Genomic DNA, 24,485 nt, shown 5'->3' with positions numbered 1-24,485 from the left:
GCCTTCAACCATCTTGCACCCACAGTCTGGAAATCTGTCCCTAAGCCCATATGTTACTCTACATCTTTGGCTGCACTTTTGATCACCATCTCTTGCTTGGATGGATGACTCACCTTGGCAACATTGGAGGCGCTTTATAAGTTGCTATAGCAATCTTGGTTCAGTAGGTGACCGTCTGCTACATATTCAAATTCTTGCTTATGAGGGATTGAATTCCAGGGAGCAATGCTATTTGGGAGAATTTGAAACTTTGATATTCTGTGAAGAGTTTTTAATACAGGTACAACATTAAGATTCCACTTTGTAGAAAAACCTGGAGGTCCAGTTTAAGTACTGTTGTGATGTTGTTCTAGTCATCTGTTTCAGAGAACTGCCAAACTAGTTATATCTTGACAGTCTTATTAAGGGTCAACCATAGCTTGGAGTAGGCAATACTCTGTTTTGTTGCACAGGTAGTAAAGTACAGCAGACTGAAATTAGAATAGTTCAATGGCAGTTAATCCACAAGAATGACAAGTATTTGGGTATGCTACAATTGTTGATGTAGTATAATGTTGGCACTGGTATGTTTACCTGGATATTTTTCTTAATAGCAGATATTATAGATTAATTTAAAGGCTTATTTTAAAGGTTTTACCTTTTTATTTTAAGAGTTTTGATATTCTATTTTCTGGTTACTCTTGAGCTTCACATTGAGCAAGATTAACTACTGTTTTCATTTGCAGAATGAATTTTGACCTTTTTTCTTTTTCCAATAAAACCAGGAAACAGCAGCTAATGCTGAAACCAAAGTTGCAGACCAGCCTGTTGCACACTGGCGTTCAAAACTTACCATCAGTATCATGGCTGACAACTTCACTTTTGATAAATCAGCACTTCCTGCTGATGTACACAGATATTTGAAGAAGTAAGTTTATAACCAATTGTACATATTGCAAACAAATCTTAAATGTTTAACATTTATGTTTAGTTGAAGTTATGTAAAATTTAACAAACTCTTAGAAATACTGCATATAGTAACACTTGATTTTTTTAAAGTTTCTTTTAAGGGTGCATATGACAGGTGATAATACAAGGGAGGATCAGGCTGAATATAAAAAGTACAGAGAAATGCAAAAAGAAAATGAGGGTATGAGAATGGATTGACAGCAAACATAAAGGGGCCTCCAAAGGTCTTCTATATGCACATTAACAGTAAAAGGGATGTCAGAGGAATGTTGGGGCCGATTAGGGACCAAAATAGACATCTGTTGGAGGTAGAAAGCATGACTGAAGTACTAATTGCACACTTTGCATTGGTGTTTTATCAAGGAGTGGCCTTTGTCAAAGTTATGGTACATGAGGTTGCTGGGATATTCGATGAGATAAAAATAAATGAGGAGGAGGCATTAGAAAGGCTGCCAGTTCTTAATTGATAGGTCACCTGGTCCGGATTGGATGCATACTAGATTGCTGAGGGTAGTAAAGTTAGAAATTGTGGAAGTTGCCACAATCATCTTGTTCTCCTAAGATGCAAGGGTAGTGTAAAAGGACTGGAGGATTGCAGATGTCACACACTTGTTCAAAAGGGGAAATGATAAAGCAGGCAATACCAGTCTAGTCAGTTTAATATCGTGGTTTGGAAACAATAATAGGAGCGAAAATTAAAAAGTCTCCTGGACAGTCATGGACTAATAAAGGAGAGCCAGCACAGATTTGTAAGGACAAATTGAGTAAGTCGATTAAGATTTTTGGTGAGGTAATCGAGAGGGTGGATGAGGGCAGTGCACCAACGGTGCTTGATAAAGTACCACATTAGGTTTGTGGGTGAAATGTAAGGAGTGGCATCATGGATACAAAATTGGCTAAAAGATAGAAAACAGGCTGCTTTGTGACTGGAGGGTGGTTATATAATGGAATTTCCCAAGGCTCAATACTAAGTCCACTGCTGTGTTTGATGTATATTAATGATTTGGACTTGGTGGTGGGGGGGGGGTGGGGTGGGGGAGCGTGTGGTACAGGGCACAAACTTCAAAATTTCCAGATGACACGAAACTTGTAAGTTTAATAAAAACTGAGAAAGATACTAGTAGACTTCAGGAGGGCATATACAAGCTGGTGGAATGGATGGACACCTGGCAGGTGAAATTCACAGAAAAGTGTGAGGTGATCCATTTTGTTAGGAAGAATGAGGAGAGGCGATGCTAAATGGTACAATTTTAAAGGGGGTGCAAGAAGAAAGAGACCTGGGGGTGCTTGTGCACAAATCTTTGAAAGCGGTAGGACTAGTTAATAAAACATAAGGAATCCTCCTAAGCTTTATGAATCGAGGGCATAACTTGTGTTAAAACCATATAAAACACGAGTTTGGCCCCTGCTGGAGTATTGTCTAATTCTGGGCGCCACACTTTTTGGGAAGGACATGAAAGCTTTGGAGAGGATACAGAAGAGATTGGCTAGAATGGTTCCAGGGATGAAGGATTAGTTTCGTGGATATACTGGAGAAGCTAGGGTTCTCCTTCGAGCAGATAGACCATGAGGAGATTTGAAAGAGGTGTTTAAAATCATGAAAGGTTTAGGTGGAGTAAATCCTTGGTTTTTTTGTATGTGCTCAAGTACTTCAGAATTTTTTCCACATTTATGTTTTTCTAGCTTAGACAAGTATTTGAGCACATATACGCACAAGTATCAACTTTAAAAAGGAAGAACCATTCTGTGCTTTTAAAAAGGTTTATATGACCAAGATGCTCCTCCTTTTAACACTTCAGTTGTAATGTTTGTTATCTTAGGGTGCAGCATGGAAAGACTGTGCAGTATCTTCCTATACTGTTTGTTGATGAGCTAAGCAACCGAGTGAGAGATTTGAGGGTGAGTTCCTTTTTTTTTACTCCTGGAAAGACCCTTGTTACCACACTTAACTGTATGGTGGTGCTTCAGTCTATGTTCAGTCACTGCCAAATTTTGTCTTATAATATTTTTTTAAAATTTCCAACTTTTCTTCCCCCTCTGTCCCTGATCCTCACCCAGCAGCCTGCTCTACTGCTCACTCTCTAACTGTCCGCTGGGAGGAACCAAAGATTTCCTTAGGCTCTTCTGCGTAGTGTAGGAGCATCTGGCTTCCCTATGCTGATATATTTGCAATCTGTAACTCATCATGTGGGAAATCATACCTGTAAATTCCCAGTTCCAATTTGTTGCCTATTATTTTTCCAAGAAATAATAAATATTGATTTGGATGGTAAATCTCTGGTCAACTCGCTGTTGGTAAATGGCAAACCTCAAAATAAAAGAATATTAGCTACCAGTGTAGCGTGGCAGCATGGAGGTCCAGTAAATTATACCCAGTAGTTTAATCAGCAGAGGAAAGTTATGATTGGATTAAGACTGGATGTTTGAGTCCTTTTGTGTTTGTGTGTTTTGTGAAATTCTGCTGGATTGTACTTTCAATCAGAAAATGGCCATAAATTCGATATTTTAATCCAAAATTGCATTCATGATTCCCTTGGACTAAACTCTTTCAATGCTCAAATACCTTTGCACCTTTCAAACAATGTTTTCTGTTGTCTCATTCACAAACTTTCTGTTGCAGATTATAAATGCTACATCGATTACATTACCTCTTACAATCTGTTATGATGCTATATCACTTGGGAAGCTAAGGTTTTGGACCCACATGCAAGAGGCTGTCTATTCATTGCAACGGTTTGGTATGTTCTATGTCCTCAAACGTCAGCTACTTATTAAAAAAAGTGTTCCTTTTGTAATCAAATTGAGGGATGTCAGTACTGGGGAATGGAGCTCTACCATTTTGGGCACCCATATAAATATTCAATACATGATATCGCAGCAAGCAAAAATTCTTCAACTCTGGTGTTAAGACATATTGTTGCAGCAAATTCAGAAGAGTACCGTTTCCTGTATCTGTTCTGCATTTCCATTTTTCACCTCAACAATCCTACACAATCCATTTATGTTTGCCAATTTAGAGCTGTATCATGGGCAGTTTTGTGCTGTATGTCATACCACCAGGACCTGGTTTAGAGCTACCCAATATTTCAGTGTTGGCGAATTTTATTTCTGAAATGTAGCGTGTGATCAGTCACTTGGCAGTTTTTAATAAGAATATTATGGGCATTTTTATGGACCAATGGAATCCATATGAATTCAATTATACTTTTAATTAAAATCTGACTTTTGTTTTGCAAGCCTTGCAAGTATTGGAATACTGTTGTAATAACCCTCCATTTGATTACTATGTTAAACACAACTCTTGTACCTCAATTCACTGTGGGTTAAGAAAATAAGTTAAGGTTGGAATAAGAATGGACTGTTTAATCATGAAAGCTCATCCTTTTTGTGCATCAACTCTCGTCATTGCAACTAATCATATTTCACAAAAGTCTTTAACTTTCCTTGCTTAAGTGATTGTTAAAACTGTTGGCATTCTGAGTAACAATGTCTTCTGAGATGTTTTAAATTTACTTTTTACTGAAAGGAGGTTGACCCATTGTTATGCTTAATTTTGTGACTGACAAAGTATACTCGTGGAATACTGAAATTAAAAATTACACTGTTCACTTCTGATTTTGTTGCTTTTCATGTAGTGAGTATAATGGTAATTATTTAATGCCAGAGGCACTTCTTCCTTCAGTGTAGGAAATCCCTGTTCACAGCTATGCCATCTCATCTAAAGACGACCCAGCTGTGAGTTATTTTACTCTAGTTATAATGATGCTAATTATTTTGAATTTCGTATAGTTGCCAGAATTAGTTTTACTCTTGGCCAACCCCACTCTTCCCGCAACCCCCCCCACCCCCAGAAGTCACATTATAAGGAAGGAATATTAACTTTACCCAAAAATATAAGTTAACTTTTTTCATCTTCTCACTGTCTATTTTAGGTTTCACTGAAAAAGATGTTGATGAAGTAAAAGGGATCTTTGTTGACACCAACCTCTACTTCTTAGCTTTAACATTCTTTGTCGCAGCTTTCCATGTAAGTTGTCGCTAAACAGGAGCTTTATTCTCTTGGGGACCATTGGATATGTTGTTTAATATGCTTAGATTTGGGGACACTTCCCAGTGAATCAAATACATGGTTGAGGATTGTTTCATTGGGGTGTTTTGTGGAATGTAGTCTTGTTTGTCTAATTCAAGAAGCAAATGCACACGAGTGTTTTATGAGGAAGACAATTTTTTTAATGCTGCTCTTCAATTATTCTGCCGGTCAGATTTTAAAAGTAGGACAGACAGCATGTGTTTTTACACATGTTTATTTCACTAGTTTTGCTTTTAAGACCTATAAAATATTTCCTGGGTGGTATTCAAAATTATACAAACTATTAAAAGTTAATTTAACATTTTCAAAACAAAATACATTTATTCTAAGCATCAATTCATGTGTACTTACTGGTGCTGTGTATGTGTGAACAAATAAGCTTTTACACGTCTGAAGACATTTTTCTTGCCACGGGGGCTATATACATTCCCAGTCAAAGGACAGGCATGCATCCCTTCATTAGCCCCTAGCCATTGCTGCTGTGTATCCAGCTGCTAGAAAGTGGGCCGTAGTATCTTGCCTTTTCTGTGAAAAGTGTTTCACTGGAAGGGCTGGTTGAGATTGGGGTTTCTAACCGTTGCCTATTGCGGGCATAGTCCTGTATGTGACGCTCATACTTACCGTGTTCAACATTTTGATGAAATTAAATTTGAGGCAGTGCAGTAATGTGGAATTGAAATACCCGGCATCTAACTTGACGGGGTTGGTGGGGGAGAAGAATCCACAATCATGGATTAATCTTTTATGCCTTCAGTTATCCACCTAGATTTCCTCTTGAGTTTCTGCAGTGCCCATTCCCTCTTAGCAATTTAGGGCATTTTCCTACCTTAAAGGTGCTATACGAATGCAAGTTCTTGTTGCAGTCCTACATTAAATATTTATTTATGTTTCTTGTGCAGCTCCTGTTTGATTTCTTGGCTTTTAAAAATGATATTACATTTTGGAGGCGAAAGAAAAGCATGGTTGGCATGTCCACAAAAGCAGGTAAGAGTTTAATGAACAGTACCCGCAAAAATGCGGACATGCAACAAAAACTGTACTGACATTCCAGACACATTGCAACCTCAGCAATGACTATCAGCTTGCTTTGTATCGTGCCCATTTGTTTTGCTTTATTGCCCTTAGACATCCCATTTTAGCTTGAGGTGTTGATGGAATGCTTAGTTTCTTGGACATGCTGGTTTAATCTTAATGCTCCTGAAATCCATCTTGGCAACAAACTGCTCAAGTAAAACTGATTGAGGCTCCTTTAATAAGCAAACTGTTAATTTTATTTTAAAAATAAAAACACATTTTATGCCACTCAAGTTTATAAATTTGCTCTTTGCATATCTAGTTACAAGTTTGTTGAAACTAGCAAAGAAAATTGCTGGTATTTGTGTAGCCATTTCCAATTGATTTCTGCATCAGCAAAATGTGAATAGAAATGCACATTAATAGGTGTATAGATTCTTTTCACGATCATTGTTGAAGTACAGTTGCCCCACCCCCCTGCATTTCAAACATCCATGTACAAAATAGGCAGTCTCTTATATTGGCCAAAAAGCAGACACTATTTCTATTTGCATTAATGTCAATTTCAGAGTTGCTGATTGTAGCGTCCTGAGTGCTCTGTCTGTCTCTTTGCAGTAGAAACAGCTGTTATTTCTCAGTAGTTTGCAGACTGCACTTCTCTTTGGCTTCTATTTCTTCTACATGCAGATTTAGTATCACAGAAAATTGTTCCAAAGCTACAGTCCACAACATAGCAGATAGTCAGTTGGAGGAAGTGAATGTCAAAGACAGAGCGGTGGTATTGTAAACCTTGGTGGTGGATAGTACCTGAACCGTCAGATTAGGTCACTACTGCTAACTCTCTCTGCTGTTCAACCAGTGCTGTGTGTTGCTATATTTGAAATTTGTCTTGAATTTCTGCTGGTGCTGCTTCTTTGTTTTCCACTGGAACTGAGTAATGATGCAGCCTGACTTGGGATTGACAGATATTTGGTCAGTGATATAAAATACTGCCTGACTTGGTGGAATATGTATTTTTTTCACCTGTGAATTAAAAGCCATCTTTTAGCATATTAAAATTTTGCTGAGCAGCCGCTCAAGGCCGACTAACCAGAATGATTTTTATTTTATTAGCCCTACTGCATTATATCATCATGTATAGCAGACATATATTCACGTGACTGTGCCTGTTCCAAGCAGTGGGTACTGTAAAACAGTGATAAAATAGTTGCCTTGCATACAGGAAAAGAAAGATCCAGGTTCAATTTCTGTTCTTAGTAAATCTGAGATGGAACAGCGTCAATAATTCTTTTTTGTGATCCTTAACCTAAGCCGGGGAGGGGGGCGTGGGGTGGGAGAGAAAAAGTTCCTGCTCTTGATCACCCACTTTTTAGACGACTGGCTGCTTAAGTACCGAACTGTAAGGCTACTCCGTCAGAAGACGAGTTAAGGAGAGAAAATTGGACGAGAACTTTTTAAAATATTTAAATATTTTTCTTGTCTGTGGGTTCTTTTATATCTTGAACTAAGCCACGTAACTATGTTAACTATTTGACCTTTTGATGGTAGCCAGTAATTTAACTTGAAGGCTTAAAAAATAAGAAAATGATGAGTAAAACATAACTCTTTTCTCCTTTTGTTCTCATTCCTACAGTGCTTTGGCGATGCTTTAGTACTATTGTGGTATTGCTTTTCCTTTTGGATGAGCAGACCAGTCTATTGGTCCTTATTCCAGCTGGCATTGGTGCAATAATAGAGGTAAAGCAAAACTCTAATATTACTCAAGATCAATATCTTTGGTATTAGATCAACGTTTAAAGGGCTTAAAATGCTCCTATTCCTTTTTACTTTGAGACCTTTTTTCAGTATTTGTTTGCATGTAAATAGAGAGTAACTTAGTTGTATGCTCATTTATACTGTAGGTCTGGAAAGTTAAGAAAGCCTTTAAGATGACCGTTAAATGGCATGGCTTAAGACCAATATTTCAGGTGAAGTATGAAAAGAAAACTGGAATGTATTTTTACATATGCAATGGAGATGACGTTAAATTCACTGCACACTGAAATATTCGCATGGGCTACTTTTAAGTTGTGGGGTTATGCAAGTCCTTCAAATGTTAGAAAGTTAAGGGTTCAACCTGAATGATTATATGTAAGAAGTCATTGGTGATTTTTTAAATTTTAAAGTCATCACTAAAACTTGCTGGTCTAGTATCTTAACCACTAGGTATGGTAGCCTAGTGGTTATGGAACTGGGTTAGAAGCCCAAAGGTCATCCGTTCCATGCCCACCTGAAACGAGCATGAAAGTTTGCAAATTGTCATCCTTGCCATCTTACAAGTCACAGACATGTGTTCGTGATAGCATTGGTAGAAGTGGCCACTGCCCAATCCTTGTAAAAAAAAAAAAAAAAAAAGTCGCTTCAATACCACAAGGTCATACTCCATTGTGTAATTCGGCACCTACATTTGGTAATTGGGACAGACTAAGAAAAACTCTGCATCCATAAGGCTGTGGATTATTGATAACAGAATTGCATACCTTGCAGTTTGTAACCTCATGGCCTGATGCATCCTTCAATCCATGATCACCATCAAGTCAGGATGGTTGCAATATATACATTCTACAGGATGTACTCACATTGTTACTTAGGTAGTACCTCTGACCCCTGTGACTTCCAAATTGCTCAAGTCACACACCATCCTGAATTGGACATAAAATCATGGAGTCAATTTATGGAATTCTGCATCTAGCTCTACTGTGGGAGCAGCAGCAGCATACAGACTGCAGCAGTTCAAGGAGAATTCCCTCCTCCACCTCAAACCAATTAGGTCTGGTTAATAAATATGATCTTAGCAGCACTACCCACATTCTGAGAGCAAATTTTTAAAAATCACTTAAATATATTTTCTGCTGCATGCTTGTACTACCTACTAGTACCGTACAAAGTAAAATACTGCATGCTTAGTTAATGGTTCTTTTGCTCCATGTAAAAGTGAAAGAGCTGCAGGTCTATTAGCAAAAGGTGCATTGGAATGTAAACAGTAGCTGCATACATCAGATTAAAATGTGCCTTTATATTCTTTCCCTTCATGCAGGTTTCTGAGTGCAAACACATTCTAATTGAGGGATGGATATTGAGTCAATGCTTTCAGTCTTGACTGAGTCAGTAGGTCGAGTTCAACCCCACTCTAGACACTTGAACACATTCACTATGCTAATGCTTCAGTGTAGCACTGAAGGAGTGCTGCAATGTCAGAGCTGCCATCCTTTGGATGAGATTTTAAACCAAGGCCTGTCTGCAGTCTGGTCCCATGGCACCGTACGTAGGAGAACAGGGAAGCTCTCCAGTCCAGGCTAAAATTTATCCCTTAACCATAATGTATTGTCATTTAGCTCACTGCTGCTTGTGGGACTTTGTTTTGTGGAAATTACATCAGTGACTACACTTCAAAAGTACTTCATTGGCTGTGATGTACTGGCGCACACTGACGTGATGTAATGCACTATGTAAATCAACTTAATTTTCATTTACAAAGCTCCTTTTTAATATAGAAAAGGTGTCCTATGGCTCTTCATGGAGGCATAATCAGATAAAGATGGCCCCCCAACCCAAAGAAGATGATATATTAGGGTGACAAACTTGAAGAGGAGGGTTTTAAGGGAAGTCTTGCAAGAGAAAATGTAGGTGGAGAGGTACATGGGTAGGTAGTTCCAGTGCTGGCACCTAGGCAGCTGAAGGCATGGGAACACAGGAGTGGGTGGGGGTGAACTAGATGCCAGAAGTAGAGGAGCGGAGAGCTTGGAGGCAAATTGTAGGCCAGGAGGAGGTTTGAGAGGTATGGAGGGGATGAGAATTTAAAATTGGAAGTGTTGGGGGGCATGGAACAAATCTTAATCAGCAAGGACATGTGAGCAGGCCGGGACAGCAGAATTTTGAATGAGCTGAAGTTTTCAAAGGATGGGCCATTGGCTAGGGGAGCCTTGGAATAATCTGGAGGTGACAAAGGCATGAATGAGGGTTTTGACATGTAAGCTGAGGCAAGGTTGGAGTTGGGCAATATTATGGAAGTGCAAGTAGGCAGTCTTTGTGATGGAACAGATGTTTCTGAAATTCGACTCCCTATCTACTCAAGGTTTTGATTGCATTTAATGATAAGGGTATGTGAATGGAGTTTGTGAAGGGGAAGACAATGGCTTCAGTCTTTGCAGTGATTACCTGTTAGAAATTATGGTTCATTCAAGATGGAGTTTTAGACAAGTAGTCAAATAAGACATGGGCAGCGGAGGGCCTGAGCAGGATTGGAGAGATGTGGAACTAGGTGTCAGCTTATATGTGGAACCTGACTCCATTTCGATTGATGATGCCAAGAGGCAGGTTGTAAATTTGGAGGTGGAGTTGTGAGGAAGCAAGGATAGATCCTTCTGGCACTCTGGAGGTAACAGTGCTGGGATGAGAAGAGAAGTCATTGCTGAAGGTGTTCTAATAATTGGATATGTAAGAGTGGAATCACAGGAAGGCAGTCCTACCGAGCTGGACAATAAAGGAGTGATGGCAGAAGGAGTGTGGTTGACCATGGCAAAGACTGCAGAGACGTCGAAGAGGATCAGAAGAACAAGAGGGATAAATGCACTTTGGTTACACTCATTGAGGATGTCATTTGTGACTTTGGTTAGGACTTTAGGTGCTGTTGTGGATTGGAAACCTGATTAGAAAGTTTTAGACAGGGAGTTACAGGAAAGATGGGCACAGATTTGAGAGGTGAGCACATTTTCAAGGACGTTGAAGAAAGGTAGATTAGAGGTGGGGTAGTAGTTTCCAAAAACAGGAGTCCACAGTGGGCTTATTTAGCGAGGGGGTGAGGATGGTTTCTAAAGGGCAGAGGCAATACCTGAGGAGAGGGAACCATTTACAATGTCAGCTTGCATGGGGGTGGCTGCTCAACAGTTGGATGGGAATGGAGTCAAGAGAGCAGGAGGTGGGCCTTCTGGGGACATGGAGAAACTAGAGAGATGTGGGATGAGAGCCAGGGCAGGATTTGGCTAGAAGAATTTGGCTGAATCCAATCTTTTCCTCACCAATTCTCCACAGGGACCTTTGGGCGAGGTCTGCTGGATAGTAGGTTATCTGCCTTTTCTCCTCCCAAGCCCCAGGAAGCTGTGGGCAGATTTTGTGTCTCCACCTTAACTCTGTCTATATCAGGGCATTCCTTTTATGTACACTTACAAGTTGTCTGTGACAAATAAAGCATTTAGATGAACAGTAAAATAGATTACTTTGGATATCCTTTTTTGCAGTTTGGAACATTTGATGAATCTGAAAAAAAGACTGAAGAATACGATACCCAGGTATTTGACTTGTTTGTGCTGTTCTATCTGGGCTTGGTATGGTTGTTGAAGAAAATAAATATAACGTTCCCTTGAAATTATATGGGCTATTGAGCTTCTGCCTCACAGGCTATACTAGGGTAAATATAATATACATTATCCTGATGTGAGCTCATCTAGACTATAGTGTAAGGAAGACTGCAAACTGAATCACAATAAAACAGTTTTTAACATATTTTCATTTTCATAATTTTTAGTTTTCTATAATTATCTCTATCCATTCTAACTATGTTTTGATGGTTGTGAATTTTTCTCCCTCTCTGTTTAGGCAATGAAATACTTGTCCTATGTACTTTATCCACTTTGTTTTGGTGGAGCTGTGTACTCCTTATTAAATATCAAGTACAAAAGGTAATTATTAATGGCCTTTGAGTTAAACTTTATTTTTTAATCTTCTAGGAAAGGTTATCTAATGCATTGCATGTACAATATTTCATATCTTTTCAGTTGGTACTCATGGTTGATAAACAGTTTAGTTAACGGTAAGTGTCTCTCTCATTGTTTTTTTAACTGAGTGTTTTTTCTTGATCCAGCCATTTATATATTTGCGACATTGTTTTTCTTTTGCATGACCATTAAAATGCCAGTGTGGTTGTTGCAGGTGTTTATGCTTTTGGATTCCTGTTTATGCTGCCTCAACTGTTCGTTAATTATAAGGTTAGTGATTGGACAATTAATCCTGCTTGTGTTATAGCTATTTTAGGAGAAATCTGCCTGTCTTAATTGGAAGTGGAATGATCTAGATGAGATTTGTAGTATTTAAATCTTTGTCTCTTTGCCTGACAGTCCGTATTGAGTACTATATTCTCCCTGTCTCTTATGGCATTCTCAAATGTGTGCTGTTTCTTTCTGAGCAGGCAGGCTGGTTGCTAGGTGTGAGACAGTGGCCTTTGGTGCCTTGTGTTACTACCACCCCCCTTCTCCCTGCTTGTTTTGTTATTTTTCATCCTGTGGGAAAGCCATAGCTGAGATCAAGGAACCACAGGTATGAACCTGCATCTGGCATCCCAAATTGGAACATTGATTAAAGTCTCCCTGAAGACAGTAAAACTATACCAAAATGATAGAGTGGGGGGGAAAAAAAATGTTGCCAGCAAACCCCTCCCCCCACTCTGTGCCATTAGCATATTTCAACTGTAGCAACACTGGGCTAGGGAGGTGGGGACAGAAACTGCCTGGGGTACCTGCTCCAAGGTCACTAGTGAACTGTGGTGGAAACTGCATTGATGTGGAAACAATGAAACTTGACTGTGATCCTCAATGGTCACAAAGCCTATCGGGGCTCACAGTATAGTTCCACACATTAAGAATGTTTGGGACAAAGTACCAGAGGGCTGATGCCACTTGTGGAGCCTAACATGAATCCAGAAAACAATTATTTGAAACTTTTAGCACATCCAATATATATAAAAAAAAGTTCCCCTTTATATCAGCACTTCAAAAATTTGCATTGATTTCATATTTGATGCTGGGACACTGCAGTGCTATTCCATGGATCCATGTCAGTGAAGTTTGTAAATTTTGAGCATGTTCTAAGTTGCAAAAATAGGGATTTTTAATGTAATAAAAGTGGTTTTGTGTTAGACTTGAAAACTGCAAAACATTTTATAAGACATTTCAGTTTCAGGTAATCAATACACAGTGTTAAATTACAGACACTGGATGATTCAAATTCAGAATTCTGATGGGCGGTCTTTAAGCCCATCCTTTTCAGATGGAATTGAGGTGATGCATTTTGACAGAAGGGATAGGTTGAGGCAATATAGACTTAATGGCACAGTTCTAAAGTGTGCAGGGGCAGGGACCTGAAGGTTCATGTGCATGGACCTTTGAAGATGGCAGGACATGTTGAGACAGTAGTTAAAGCACATGGGATCTTGGGCTTCCTAAATAGATGTATTGAGTACAAAAGTAGGGAAGTTATGCTGAGCCTTTATAAAGCTCTGGTTAGGCCAGAACTAGCGGCCTTGTGTCCAGTTCTGGTCACACTTTTGGAAGTATGTGAGTGTCCTAAGAAGGTGCAGAGGAGATTTACCAGAATGGTTCAGGGATGAGGGATTTTAGCTACAAGGTTAGTTTGAGAAGCTGCAGTTGTTCTCCTTGGTGCAAAGAAAATTGAGAGGAGATTTGATAGAGGTGTACAAAACTGTGACAGGTTGAGATTAGATGGGCAAAGAAAGGCTATTCCCATTAGTTCTTTCAATGTCAGGTTCCTAAAAGATTGGATAGTGTAATAGGGCAATGTTGGCATAGTACTCAATTGATGTTCTCAATAAAGCTTAATTTGTACTTGATCCCCCATCACAATACAGGTTACAGATATTTAGAATTATGCCTGATCCAGTTTTGCAATGTTGCCATACTGGGTTATAGTCCTGCAATCACTGGCAGCCTTTTAGTATCTCAGTCAAACAGCCATTTTTCCTGTGTATCTTGGACAATGAATGTTGGCATGAGCATTTAATTATGGTGGGGGTCACAGCTGAACCCAATCCTGTTTCTGACTGAAGTCCACACAACACCACTTGAACATGGGATCATGGCTGCTTTTTATGTTTTCATCCCCTGTCCCCACCCTACTACTTGCAAGGAATACCCAACAGCAACATTCCAACTGAGGTACTGGGACTTCCTTGTCTACGTGGCTTAGTACTACACCAGATGGCATCTTCAAGCACTACCGCACCAGGGGAGCTAATGACTACTATCTCCAATGTGAATGGAAATTGCTTGCTGCAAAAGGTTTATCTTTAAAACTAAGACATCTGCAAATTAATGTTTTCTGTTTACTTGCAGCTGAAATCTGTGGCACATTTACCATGGAAGGCTTTTATGTACAAAGTAAGCTATTAATTTTATTTGCATTTCAAAATTTACACTAATGTTCACTTGTACACATGATTAGAAAAACCCAATTCCTCATGTAAAATAAGAGCAAAGTATTGCAGATGCTGGAATTCTGAAATGAGAACAGAAACTGCTGGAAATACTCAGTAGGTCTGGCAGCATCTGTGGAGAGAGAGTTAATGTTTCAGAAACATGAACTCTGTTTCTCTCTCCGCAGATGCTGCCAGACCTGCTGAGTATTTATGACACTTTCTGTTCCCATTCCTCATGTACTGTCAGTGATCTGTCGCCTATTACTTGGGAATTTAGCATTTTTGGCATCTATTTGCTATCTATCATCTTGTAAAGCACACTGAGACGTCTCTTTGTACATATTGAGCACAATGGAATGTAAGTTATTGTTGCTAATAGTGTCACATTTTATAGCTGTACCTCTGGATATGTAATTCTGCATGCAACCTCAAATTGCATCAGTCTGCTTGTTGATAGCTGGGTGACTGTTTCCAAATCTAAAAGTTACAGTTCTCAGATTTGTTTCGTTTTGACGGTTCAAAGATTTGTCCTACCCTCAAAACAAATGTATGTCATTTAAAGATTTTACAATATTGCTTGGCTAATTTAATTTTTAAGCATCTTTTTAAAAAAAAAAAAAAAATCCCTTGTTGAGAGGATGGCTAGGTGACCTCCCAGATGCTTTCCAGTGCCACTCTTGTATCAAGTCTGGTAGAGTGACCTATCACAGTCACATGGCACTTACATTCGAAAATACAGCCAAGTTGGGGACTGGATTTGCTGGCGGTGTAGTCATGTGTATGGATTCCATACTGTACTATTTTCTAACTGGTGGGTTATATTAACCCCAGCATTTGTGATGTTGACTTTATCCATTTGCAAATCCAAGAAAATAGATTTTGGAGATTAAAGTAAGTGTTGAAAAGATGTATGCTGCCATGAAATATTTCAATAGATTTACTGAAAGAAATGTGCATTGTGGGTTATTTGGTGACATGAGTATATTTTCAGCTGAACATTTTCAGAAGCACTTTAAAGTATTCATTAGTTTTTGGAAGTTTTAAGTTTTGCCTGAGAGTCTCTCTTGGGTACAGCAGTGGTATTTTACTCAGCGAGTTAATATAGTTTGGCGTGCACTTCCTGAAAGGGTGGTGGAAGTTGGCTTAATTGTCACTTTCAAAAGGGAATTGGATAAATACTTGAAGGGAAGAAAATGTTAAGGGCTGTGGGGAAAGAGCAGGGCAGTGGCACTAACTGGATAGCTCTAGCAAAGAGCTGGTGCAGGCACAATGAGATAAATAATCTCCTCTGCTGTATGATTCTTAAAGCAGTCTGTGAGTATCTTGCCCCGAACATCCAATATCGAACTGTCTGATAGTGTAGCCCGGGGTGTAACAGTAGTGCCCCCTTGTGATCCGAACTGGACATTGATGTCCTTCATACATGTGCCTCTCATCTTCTCAATGGTTGGCCAAGAGATGGTAAGTTGAGGTCATATATGAATTATTAAGCCGCTTTATTTCACAGCAAGTATAAAAAGAGATGCCTTTCTGATCATAGTTGAATCAGTGCAACATATCTACCAGTATTAATACAAAATAATCAACAAGCTATTTGTGAGTTGCATTAGTCAGTTCTCTGATTTGACTTAAACGTAAATAATTCCAATAATCCTTCTGCGTTCTTCCTCAGAGCCCGGACAAAGCTTGCTTTTAGAGCTTTTTGTTTGAAAACCTGATTGACTGCTTGTTTCTATCTGATTTTTAAAAAAATCATTCTTTGCTCACAGGCAGAGGGTAAAGTCTGCCGTGTCCCCCTGCACCCCCTTCCCAGCAGAGGAGCCGGGGCTGATGGTTTCTCAATATAATGAGTTTGAGATGTTTACTAATTATGGAAAAGGATTAATGAATTAGTTATCATTTGCTGCCTTTGGGAAGGCAACATGAAAGTTTGGCTGATTAACCACCTTGGTCTCCTGTGTGAATACATTTTGTTTTAAAATCCCAACATTTAAATGCAGCTCTCTTTTCCTCCCCAAAAATCTTTCTATTGAAAATTGCTCAAAAACTCCCCCAGAATGACACTGGCAAAAATATCTACAGTGCTGGTATTACCTCCTGGTTTCATTTTTATTTTAACCCAATGTTTGGTTCCATTCATATTAGCGTGCATTCATGAGCCACCAAACACAAACTTCTATTCTGGAATTGCTGTTTTATAGTTTACATTTCCATTGAATATGCTGAAACTTCCTACATTTGCATTATCACTATAGAGAAAGTCAATCCAAATTCCCAGACGTACAGTGAATTGAAAGGCTATTACTGGATAAATTGTAAAGAAAAAGTTACATCAATATATTAGAGGTACAACATGAAAATATTTTAATTGTAACATCTTTCGACAAACAAGAGAGCAAACCAATGTCTTGTAAACTGCTGTGTGTATAAAGCACAGAATGAGTCACTTCTTTCTTTTTAACCACTCCTGTCCCTGGTGTATCAAAAGTACAAATCTGATGTCTTGTATTCACCTTGTTATCGCCTAGCAGAAAAATTAAGTAACTATGGACATTTGAAAGCATAGGTTTGTATTCCATCATTATCATGTTCGTTGTGTTGGTTTAACAACTTAATATGCATTGTCTAATATTTCCCACTACTGTGGCTTGAAATAATGTTCCTCTTTCAATGTCACAATCTTTCTTCTGTTGCAGGCATTCAATACGTTTATTGATGATGTCTTTGCTTTCATCATCACCATGCCAACATCTCACAGACTAGCTTGCTTCAGAGATGATGTAGTGTTTCTTGTTTACCTCTACCAGAGATGGTAAGACTTTCTAATATACATCATTGCAATATATCAATTTGAGATAATTTTAAACCATGCTATAATTTTCATTTTACATTTCAAGCAGCAGTTTTATTAGAAAGATAAAGGAATGAATGAATGTGCTTTCATTTGCTGAATTTGAATTCAGCCCAAACTAACAGTTTCATGCTACAAGATTCATGAATGAAATAGATTTGAGCGTTCTCAATTCCTTTCCTACAGAACTTATCTTGGCACTAAATTGGCCATTTCTCTTGGACCACAATAGTGGCTGAGACAAGAGATGGAAATGCCACTTTGCTCTTTAGACATGTTTTTGAAGAATCAGATGGGCAGTACATGACTTTGGAATGCTGACACTAAAAATAAAGTAGAAGAATGTTTCATTCTTTAGTACCATAGTTCACCATCATGAACACAAAAATTCTCCAATGTCATTTTTAAATTAAGAAAACAGGAATGTTGGCTCGAACTTTCTTTTGCGAATACATTGCTGCTTTTAAATGGTAGATTAGAATAACCAGATGTATTTACCTTTTTTCCTTAATTATGAAATTCAATGTTATTTTTTATTGCAGGCTTTACCCAGTTGATAAAACCAGAATAAATGAATTCGGTGAATCATATGATGAAAAAGAACCTGTGAAAAAACTGCATAAGGAGTAATTTTTAGACTGGATGCTCTGCAGCCAACTGCAAGCCATCTTTAAGAGCTCTGCTGCCTGCAGCACAGTCACTTCATCATTGATCTTTTCCTGCTTGTGACTGCAGTATAAATATATCTCCAGCAGTGCCAATCTTTTTTGGATTTATAATTCTGCGTCATAGCTCATGAGGGTTAAACAGTATTACTCTTATAAAGAAGATAGAGATTCTAAACTATAATGTTGCTGTTTAACAGCACAGTTCAAATTTGTAACTTAATGTTATTTGTTTCAATTGTACATTTAACTGGAAGAAAGCCTTTCGGGTGTTAACTGATCAGTACAGTCGATAAATTTGGTCAAGGATAACTCAAGACTTCACTAAGAATTGGAGTATTTAAGTATCCTCGCACAGTACTCTTCCTGGCTTGCTTTTATTTTACTGGTCTGCAATTTTTTTTTGAGTGGACGTTACAACATTTACGATCTGGCTTATAGCGATTTGATGTCATTGTTTTTGTATGACTATGATTATTACAAGCGTTGTAGTTCTGCATTCCATTTGTTGTATTAGTAAACTGTGATTTGGCCTAATGAATGATTGCTAACTTGGGTTAATTTCAAATGTTTCACAGTGGAACTTTTTAAAATTTTCAATTCAGATGTTAAACTTGACCACATCATTGATTTGTAGAGGGAACAATAAATATTTTTCAAGTTAAATATTTAATAGGCTTTGAATTTGTTGGGTTGAATTTTCAAACATTGAAATCAATCCTAAACAACACTTCCTTTTCTTTATTCAGCAGTATCACTTGAATTCAGATTTAAAAGAATTTTGGCCAAATAAGGTAAAAATAGATGTAATGAGGGGAAAAATTGTCTCATGCCAAACTGGTAATATTTAACAAGATTTTAAATTGGCTCTTTAGAACTTCTGATTTATTTTTGGCTGAGGAATAGTCATTTCAGGCCGATGAAATTAAACATTGGCTCTTTAAGTACAAAATGGCTCTAGTCTCTGTTTTAATAATTGCTATTGCTGACTAATCTGCTTGACTCAAGGTAGTGTTTTGTCTGGGCTTTTCTGACTATTGGTAAAATTTGCTTTGATTTGCTGAACAGATGTAATAATCTCAGTGGAATATGCATTCCTTTTCTGTGATTTGGTTATAAAGTTATTTTTAATATTCACCAAAAGTCTTTTCTGCAGTTCTTAAATAGCTGTGGTGAAAGTTGGTGCCTCTTTTTCCAAATTTAAAGCTTGTCAGTACTAAATCTTTGCAGTGAAAGCCAATGTTTTGTGAGGAGTAAGTCCCAGAGCTTAAGCACTGAATACTGCTAGGTATGTTTTAACATATTTTTTAGTGAAAGCACATATACTTTTACGCTCTGGATAGTATTTTTTATTGATAAAAATTGCACCATTATAATCCCTTAAGCCGAGCTGGTGTCACTCCTTTCAGACCAGCTGGAGTGACGGATATAATCTACTCACTGTCATGGCTGTAATGTTAGGCTACAGCTACGTGTTTTTCTAACTTAATTGGTAGAATTAAAATAGGGTGATCCTAATCCCAGCTAAACCATCACCCCTTTAATAGAGGGTTGACTTCAAAAGGGGTAATGGCAGTGTGGCGATTTACGTACAAAGAGGTGAATCCAGGATGTGGTGCAAATAGTGTATGCAATGAGTCTTCTGAATTAGGCCAAAATCAGAAATGTTGACTATGCTGGCACTAGGGAGCTGTAGAAGGTGAAAACAAAAATTGCATTCAACACCTGAGATAAATAAATTGATATTTCTTATCTGATTTAGTTTTTTATGACAGTATATTTAAAAATACATGCATATACACACATCCATATTGTGACACCACACAGCTATTTAGCATGAGAGTGCTTTTCTTTCCCATCTACAAAATGGTTAGGTATCTTAAGCTGTAACTGCTACAGTTGTGAACAAATCTAGTCTGACACTGGATCTTTCAAGGACATAGTCCACTTTGGAGTTCAGTATGTTTTCTCCAGATGCTGTTCCTGATTTGGGCCTATGTATTAAAATGTGACCGTGCTTGATGTCTCATCCTGCTCCCTGGCTGAGATTTTCAACTTGTGTGCGGAATCGCAGTTATGATTGTTTTACCATTTTGTACCAATTGTACATGGACAGGTTAGTGGTATGTGCAGATGGGTGACTTGCAATTTAACATGTTGGAATGTGATGTGATGTGATGCATTTTTATTTTTGAAGAAAAACGGGCATTGGGAAAGATGCTGAAAGGTATGGAGGAACTGTGACCTAAAGGGTCAAATACATAATTCCTTGAAAGCGCAGGTAGATAGTAAAGCCACAAAAAAGCCAATAGTATTTTGTGTTTTCTAAATACACACACACAATACAAGAGCAAAGATAAGTTTGTAGATGGCAACATTTAGGCCACAGTTATAGTCCAGTTATAGTTTGTGCAATTTTGTGTGCTGCACTTGGAGACTAGTGTGAAATTGGGAGAGCTGTCCTGACACCTAGTCAAGCAACAGTCTGGCAATTATTCTCCCAGAATAGTACTCGTCAGCCAAGGTCTCGCAGACCTTACCATCATAATCCCGCATATGTTCCGTCTCATGGACAGCACCGACCCAACAGCGCTGGGGATTCAGAGGTCTACAGTTTTTTCTGGGTGGGAGTTGTGGTGGGGAGGGACTTGGAAGTCCTCACCCAGGAAGTCTCCGCTTCAAGTCTAACATAATTAACAGGAGGTTTCCTTGCTCACCGTATACTGTACGCCCTCAGCTGATGCATCAGTACTGTATGTTAAATATTGAGTAGCAAGGGCATAGCATGTACTCTGGATGAGGGATTTAAATTTCCATTAGAGTGGCTCAGAACTAGCAATGCAAAACTAAGCATCCATGAGGTGCAACGGACCATCAGCAGAAATAGAATTATATACCAGCACAATCTCTAACCACGTTCCCTGACGTCCTTCGCTCCTCCATCCTCATCGAGCCAAATGACCAACTTTGGTTCAATGAAAAATGTAGGTGTGTGTGCTGGAAGTAACGCTAGGCATATCTGAAAATGAGATGTCAATCTGGTGAAGCTACAACATGACTAAATGCATGTGACACAACATGCTACAGCCAGAACTTACAATCCTGTATCAGATCAAAGGTCTACAGCCCTGCCACCTCCATTTGTAAATGGTGATGGACAAAAATGCAACGAACAGGAGCAGAAGGCTTCATGGAAATTCCATTCTTAACTATGGTGGAGCCCAGCATGAGTGCAAAAGACAAGGCAGAAGCATTTGCAATCATTGTCAGCTGGAGTTGCTTAGTGGTGATCATTCTGGGTCTCCTGAGGTCCCCAGCATCACAGTTGCCCGTCTTCAGTCAATTCAGTTCACTTCATGTGATATTAAGAAACAGCTTGTATAGGGCTATCTTGAACAATCAAAAGGACATTGTTTACAGGACCCAAGGAATTTGTTTATCATTATTCTAGTGATGCTGATTTCATGTCATGGGTTGAGTATATTTATTATTAATCAGATGTCTCTAGCTCAGACGGCTGAGTATACGGGACACGGTAAAGGTTACAGGCCTTAATGATCTAGCTGTAGTGCTGAGGACCTGTGCTCCAGAACTAGTCAAGATGTACAGCTACAACAGTACATCAACCTGATAAATGTGGAAAAATGTCCACAAAAGGCAAGGAAATTCCAATCTGTCTGATGTTGCATTTCAGGAGAATCCTTACATCCCGTGTTTCAAGTACATTGATTTGAGTTGGAGACACCTCTGGTTAGTAAATGAATATACTATAACCCCATTATATGCAGTGCCCACAAAATGAGCAGTACCAGTACTCATGATCAACAAACTCAGCAGCTCCTGTAACAATGTTTGAAATGCTTAAAGATTACTTTAAAATAATACAGTAAACAACATTATGGGATTGAATTATTTTTATTTAGATGTGCTGCACTGTCAATGTTACTGTCTTTCAATCAGATATTAAACTGAAGCCCCATCTAAAATGGATGTAAAAGGGCCTGTTTAAAGAAGAGTAGGGAGGTCTCCCTGGTGTCCTGACCAATGTCATTAAAACACATTAGGTGGTCATTTATTTCATTGTTGTTTGTAGGATCTTACTGTGTGCAAATTGGCTGCCGTGTTTCCTATATTACAACAATGACTATATTTCAAAAATACTTCATTAGTTGTGAGGTGTGCTGAAGCAGCCTGAGATTGTGAAAAGCACTAGACAGCTGCAAGTTCTTTCATTAACCCTTTTTTTTCACCTCCAAGTACACACTAGAAGCACATTGCCCCCAACTTGTTCATTAACCTGTCAACCAAGCCCACTCTGTAAACCGACCATTCATTTCAAGAATATGGATCTGATCTTGCAATTCCATTACACCTTACATTTGGCAACGTTCCTTCCTTTAGTACATATCCTCATTGTAAAACTGAACAACTGACAAAAGAACACAAGCCTCTTAACACATCAGTGAAAGAAGGCCCTTAGTGACTATCTTGTGAACTAACATTTAGATCAATGTAAACACCATCAGCTTTAGTTTTGCGAAGAGTACTTTGAAGATTAGAGAGAGATATTCTAAACATCAGCTTTCAGAAAATGATCCATCTGTTCATTTGCAAGATTTTTTATTTTAACAAATGCATGCTGTAAAGGGGGTGGTGGTGGGATCGTAAGTTGATATATAACAGAGACATATATGGAGTCATAGTCAGCATTGATAACAGTCAATGATGTCATCGAGATAGCAGTGCCTGCCCAAAATATTATTATTCATGCACACAATTTAGCATTAGCATTAATGATTGGGATTAAGTCTCTCTCACTATTTTTTTCCAGTTCAGGTTTTCTTACTTCTTTTTCCGCCTCAAGTTTTTTCATTTCTAACTGAATCCTAGACAATGCCACTGCATCACTTTCCGACCTTCTTGTTCCTCTTATTGCCCTTCATCATCATCATCATCATCATTTTCTTCTAATTCCAGATGTTTGGCTACTATGTCAATTTTCTCTGCTTTTTTTGGCATCTAATTTTAATTCCACCCCCAATTTCACTGCCAATTCTTTTAATTTGTTTTTAGTTAAAGTTATCAAGTCACTCAGGGTAACATTCTGCTTTCCCAAAAACTCTGCTGCAACCATTAATGCCATTACAGTAGTATAGACTGTACCTTATTATACAGGAGACCTGGTTCTTTTATTTCTTTGTAATTGGCGTTAGATTTAGATCCTAACAATCAAGTTTCCAATTGAAATGATCCCAAATGCGAGAGAAATTAAATATGATGCCAGACACCAGACCCCAATTTAAATATGTTATTCCAGAAATGAGCAGTTAATGTGATTCCAAATGCGAGCCCTCCAATTAGTCTGATTCTGATCCCAGACATGAGCCACCTAATTAAATATGATTCAATCCTGGACGGTCCCCCAATTAATATGTTATGACTGACTGCTCAAGACAAAGCCCCCAATCAAAATATATGATTCTGATTGCGGTGGGAGAAATGCACTGTCAATTCAGTCCTGTCCCTCCACAGATCGTCTAACATATCACTTTAAACTTTACAAATTAAAGAAAGACACAGCCAACTTGAACCACCAAATGAGGTGAACCAAACCAGGTGTCTTTAAATCAACAAATTAACTGTTTATTAGAGAAAACTAAATTCTTAAACACTACTAAGATATAAACAACATTTTTTTAAAAAGTAAATACAATAAAGTCCATGCAGATTTACACTCCTGCCGAAGTGGAATCTTCCAATGTGGAACTGTCCAAGGTTGCTTGAAGTCCTCGCAGCCATCCAATGGGAAATTTTTAAAAAGTCCAACATCCGAAGCTGCAACTCCTCGTTCATTCAGTGATGACCACTTGCAAACACTTTTCAATGAATCAATTTGGCTTTAGAATTTTTTGAGGGATAAAAGATTGTCACAGTCTAACTTTCCTTCCTTCAGTTTAAATTATCAGAGATCGCTGTTCCGTTCATGCTGGTCCAGCTGTCTGTCTCCACTAAAAGCCAGTTCAAAATTTAATTGCAACGTTGTATAATCGATTCTCAGTCTCAGACACATCACATACTTCCCGAAATTAAAAAAAAGCTGGATCATAACAATACCTCCGGATAGTAATCTGGCACTCGGATTCATTTCTAGAGGGATAGAATTGAAAAGCAGAGAAGTTATGTTAAACTTATGTAGTACCTTGGTTGGACTGCACTTGCTGCACTATTAACAGTTCCAGTCTTCATGTTATAAAAAGAATGTAGAGGCACTGGAGAGGATGCAAAAATGATTTACGAGGATGATACCAGAACTTAGAGGATATACTGATCAGGAAGGTTCAACATGTTGGGCTCTTTTCTATAGAAAAGAAGAAGTCTTCAAGATTATGGTAGGGTTTGATAGGGTGGACTGACTTAGAAATGTTTCTACTTGCAAGGGAGACAAAAATAAGGGCCATAAATACCATTGTGACGAATAAATCCAATAGGGAATTCAGGAAAAACTTCTTGACCCAGAGAGTGTTTTGAAGGTGGAACACACTACTATGGGGAGTCGTTGAGTTGGAGAGAATAGATGCACTTGAGTAGAAGCCAGATAAGTACGTGAGAGAAAAAGGACATGCTGATAGGGTGAGCTGAAAAGGGGTGGGAGGAGACTTGGGTGAAACGCAA

The 24,485-nt window shown here is 38.5% G+C and overlaps 1 protein-coding gene across 1 annotated transcript in view; it reads left to right on the top strand.

Annotated features, from left to right (window-relative positions):
- clptm1l (CLPTM1 like) overlaps nt 1–19,981 on the top strand; it is a 29,818-nt gene extending 9,837 nt beyond the window's left edge. The window contains exons 4-17 of the mRNA XM_068055229.1: nt 765–907; nt 2,769–2,847; nt 3,569–3,686; nt 4,881–4,975; nt 5,938–6,022; nt 7,686–7,789; nt 7,954–8,019; nt 11,329–11,379; nt 11,687–11,769; nt 11,866–11,900; nt 12,020–12,075; nt 14,215–14,259; nt 16,994–17,109; nt 17,691–19,981. Of these exons, the coding sequence (XP_067911330.1) occupies nt 765–907; nt 2,769–2,847; nt 3,569–3,686; nt 4,881–4,975; nt 5,938–6,022; nt 7,686–7,789; nt 7,954–8,019; nt 11,329–11,379; nt 11,687–11,769; nt 11,866–11,900; nt 12,020–12,075; nt 14,215–14,259; nt 16,994–17,109; nt 17,691–17,778 (1,164 nt within the window). The 3' untranslated portion in view covers nt 17,779–19,981. The remainder of the gene's footprint in view (nt 1–764; nt 908–2,768; nt 2,848–3,568; nt 3,687–4,880; nt 4,976–5,937; nt 6,023–7,685; nt 7,790–7,953; nt 8,020–11,328; nt 11,380–11,686; nt 11,770–11,865; nt 11,901–12,019; nt 12,076–14,214; nt 14,260–16,993; nt 17,110–17,690) is intronic.
- Nucleotides 19,982–24,485: the final 4,504 nt, after the last annotated feature.

The sequence above is a fragment of the Heterodontus francisci genome, chromosome 2 (assembly GCF_036365525.1).
Source record: "Heterodontus francisci isolate sHetFra1 chromosome 2, sHetFra1.hap1, whole genome shotgun sequence".
Classification (NCBI taxonomy): domain Eukaryota; kingdom Metazoa; phylum Chordata; class Chondrichthyes; order Heterodontiformes; family Heterodontidae; genus Heterodontus; species Heterodontus francisci.
This window is presented reverse-complemented; position numbering and strand designations above follow the sequence as displayed.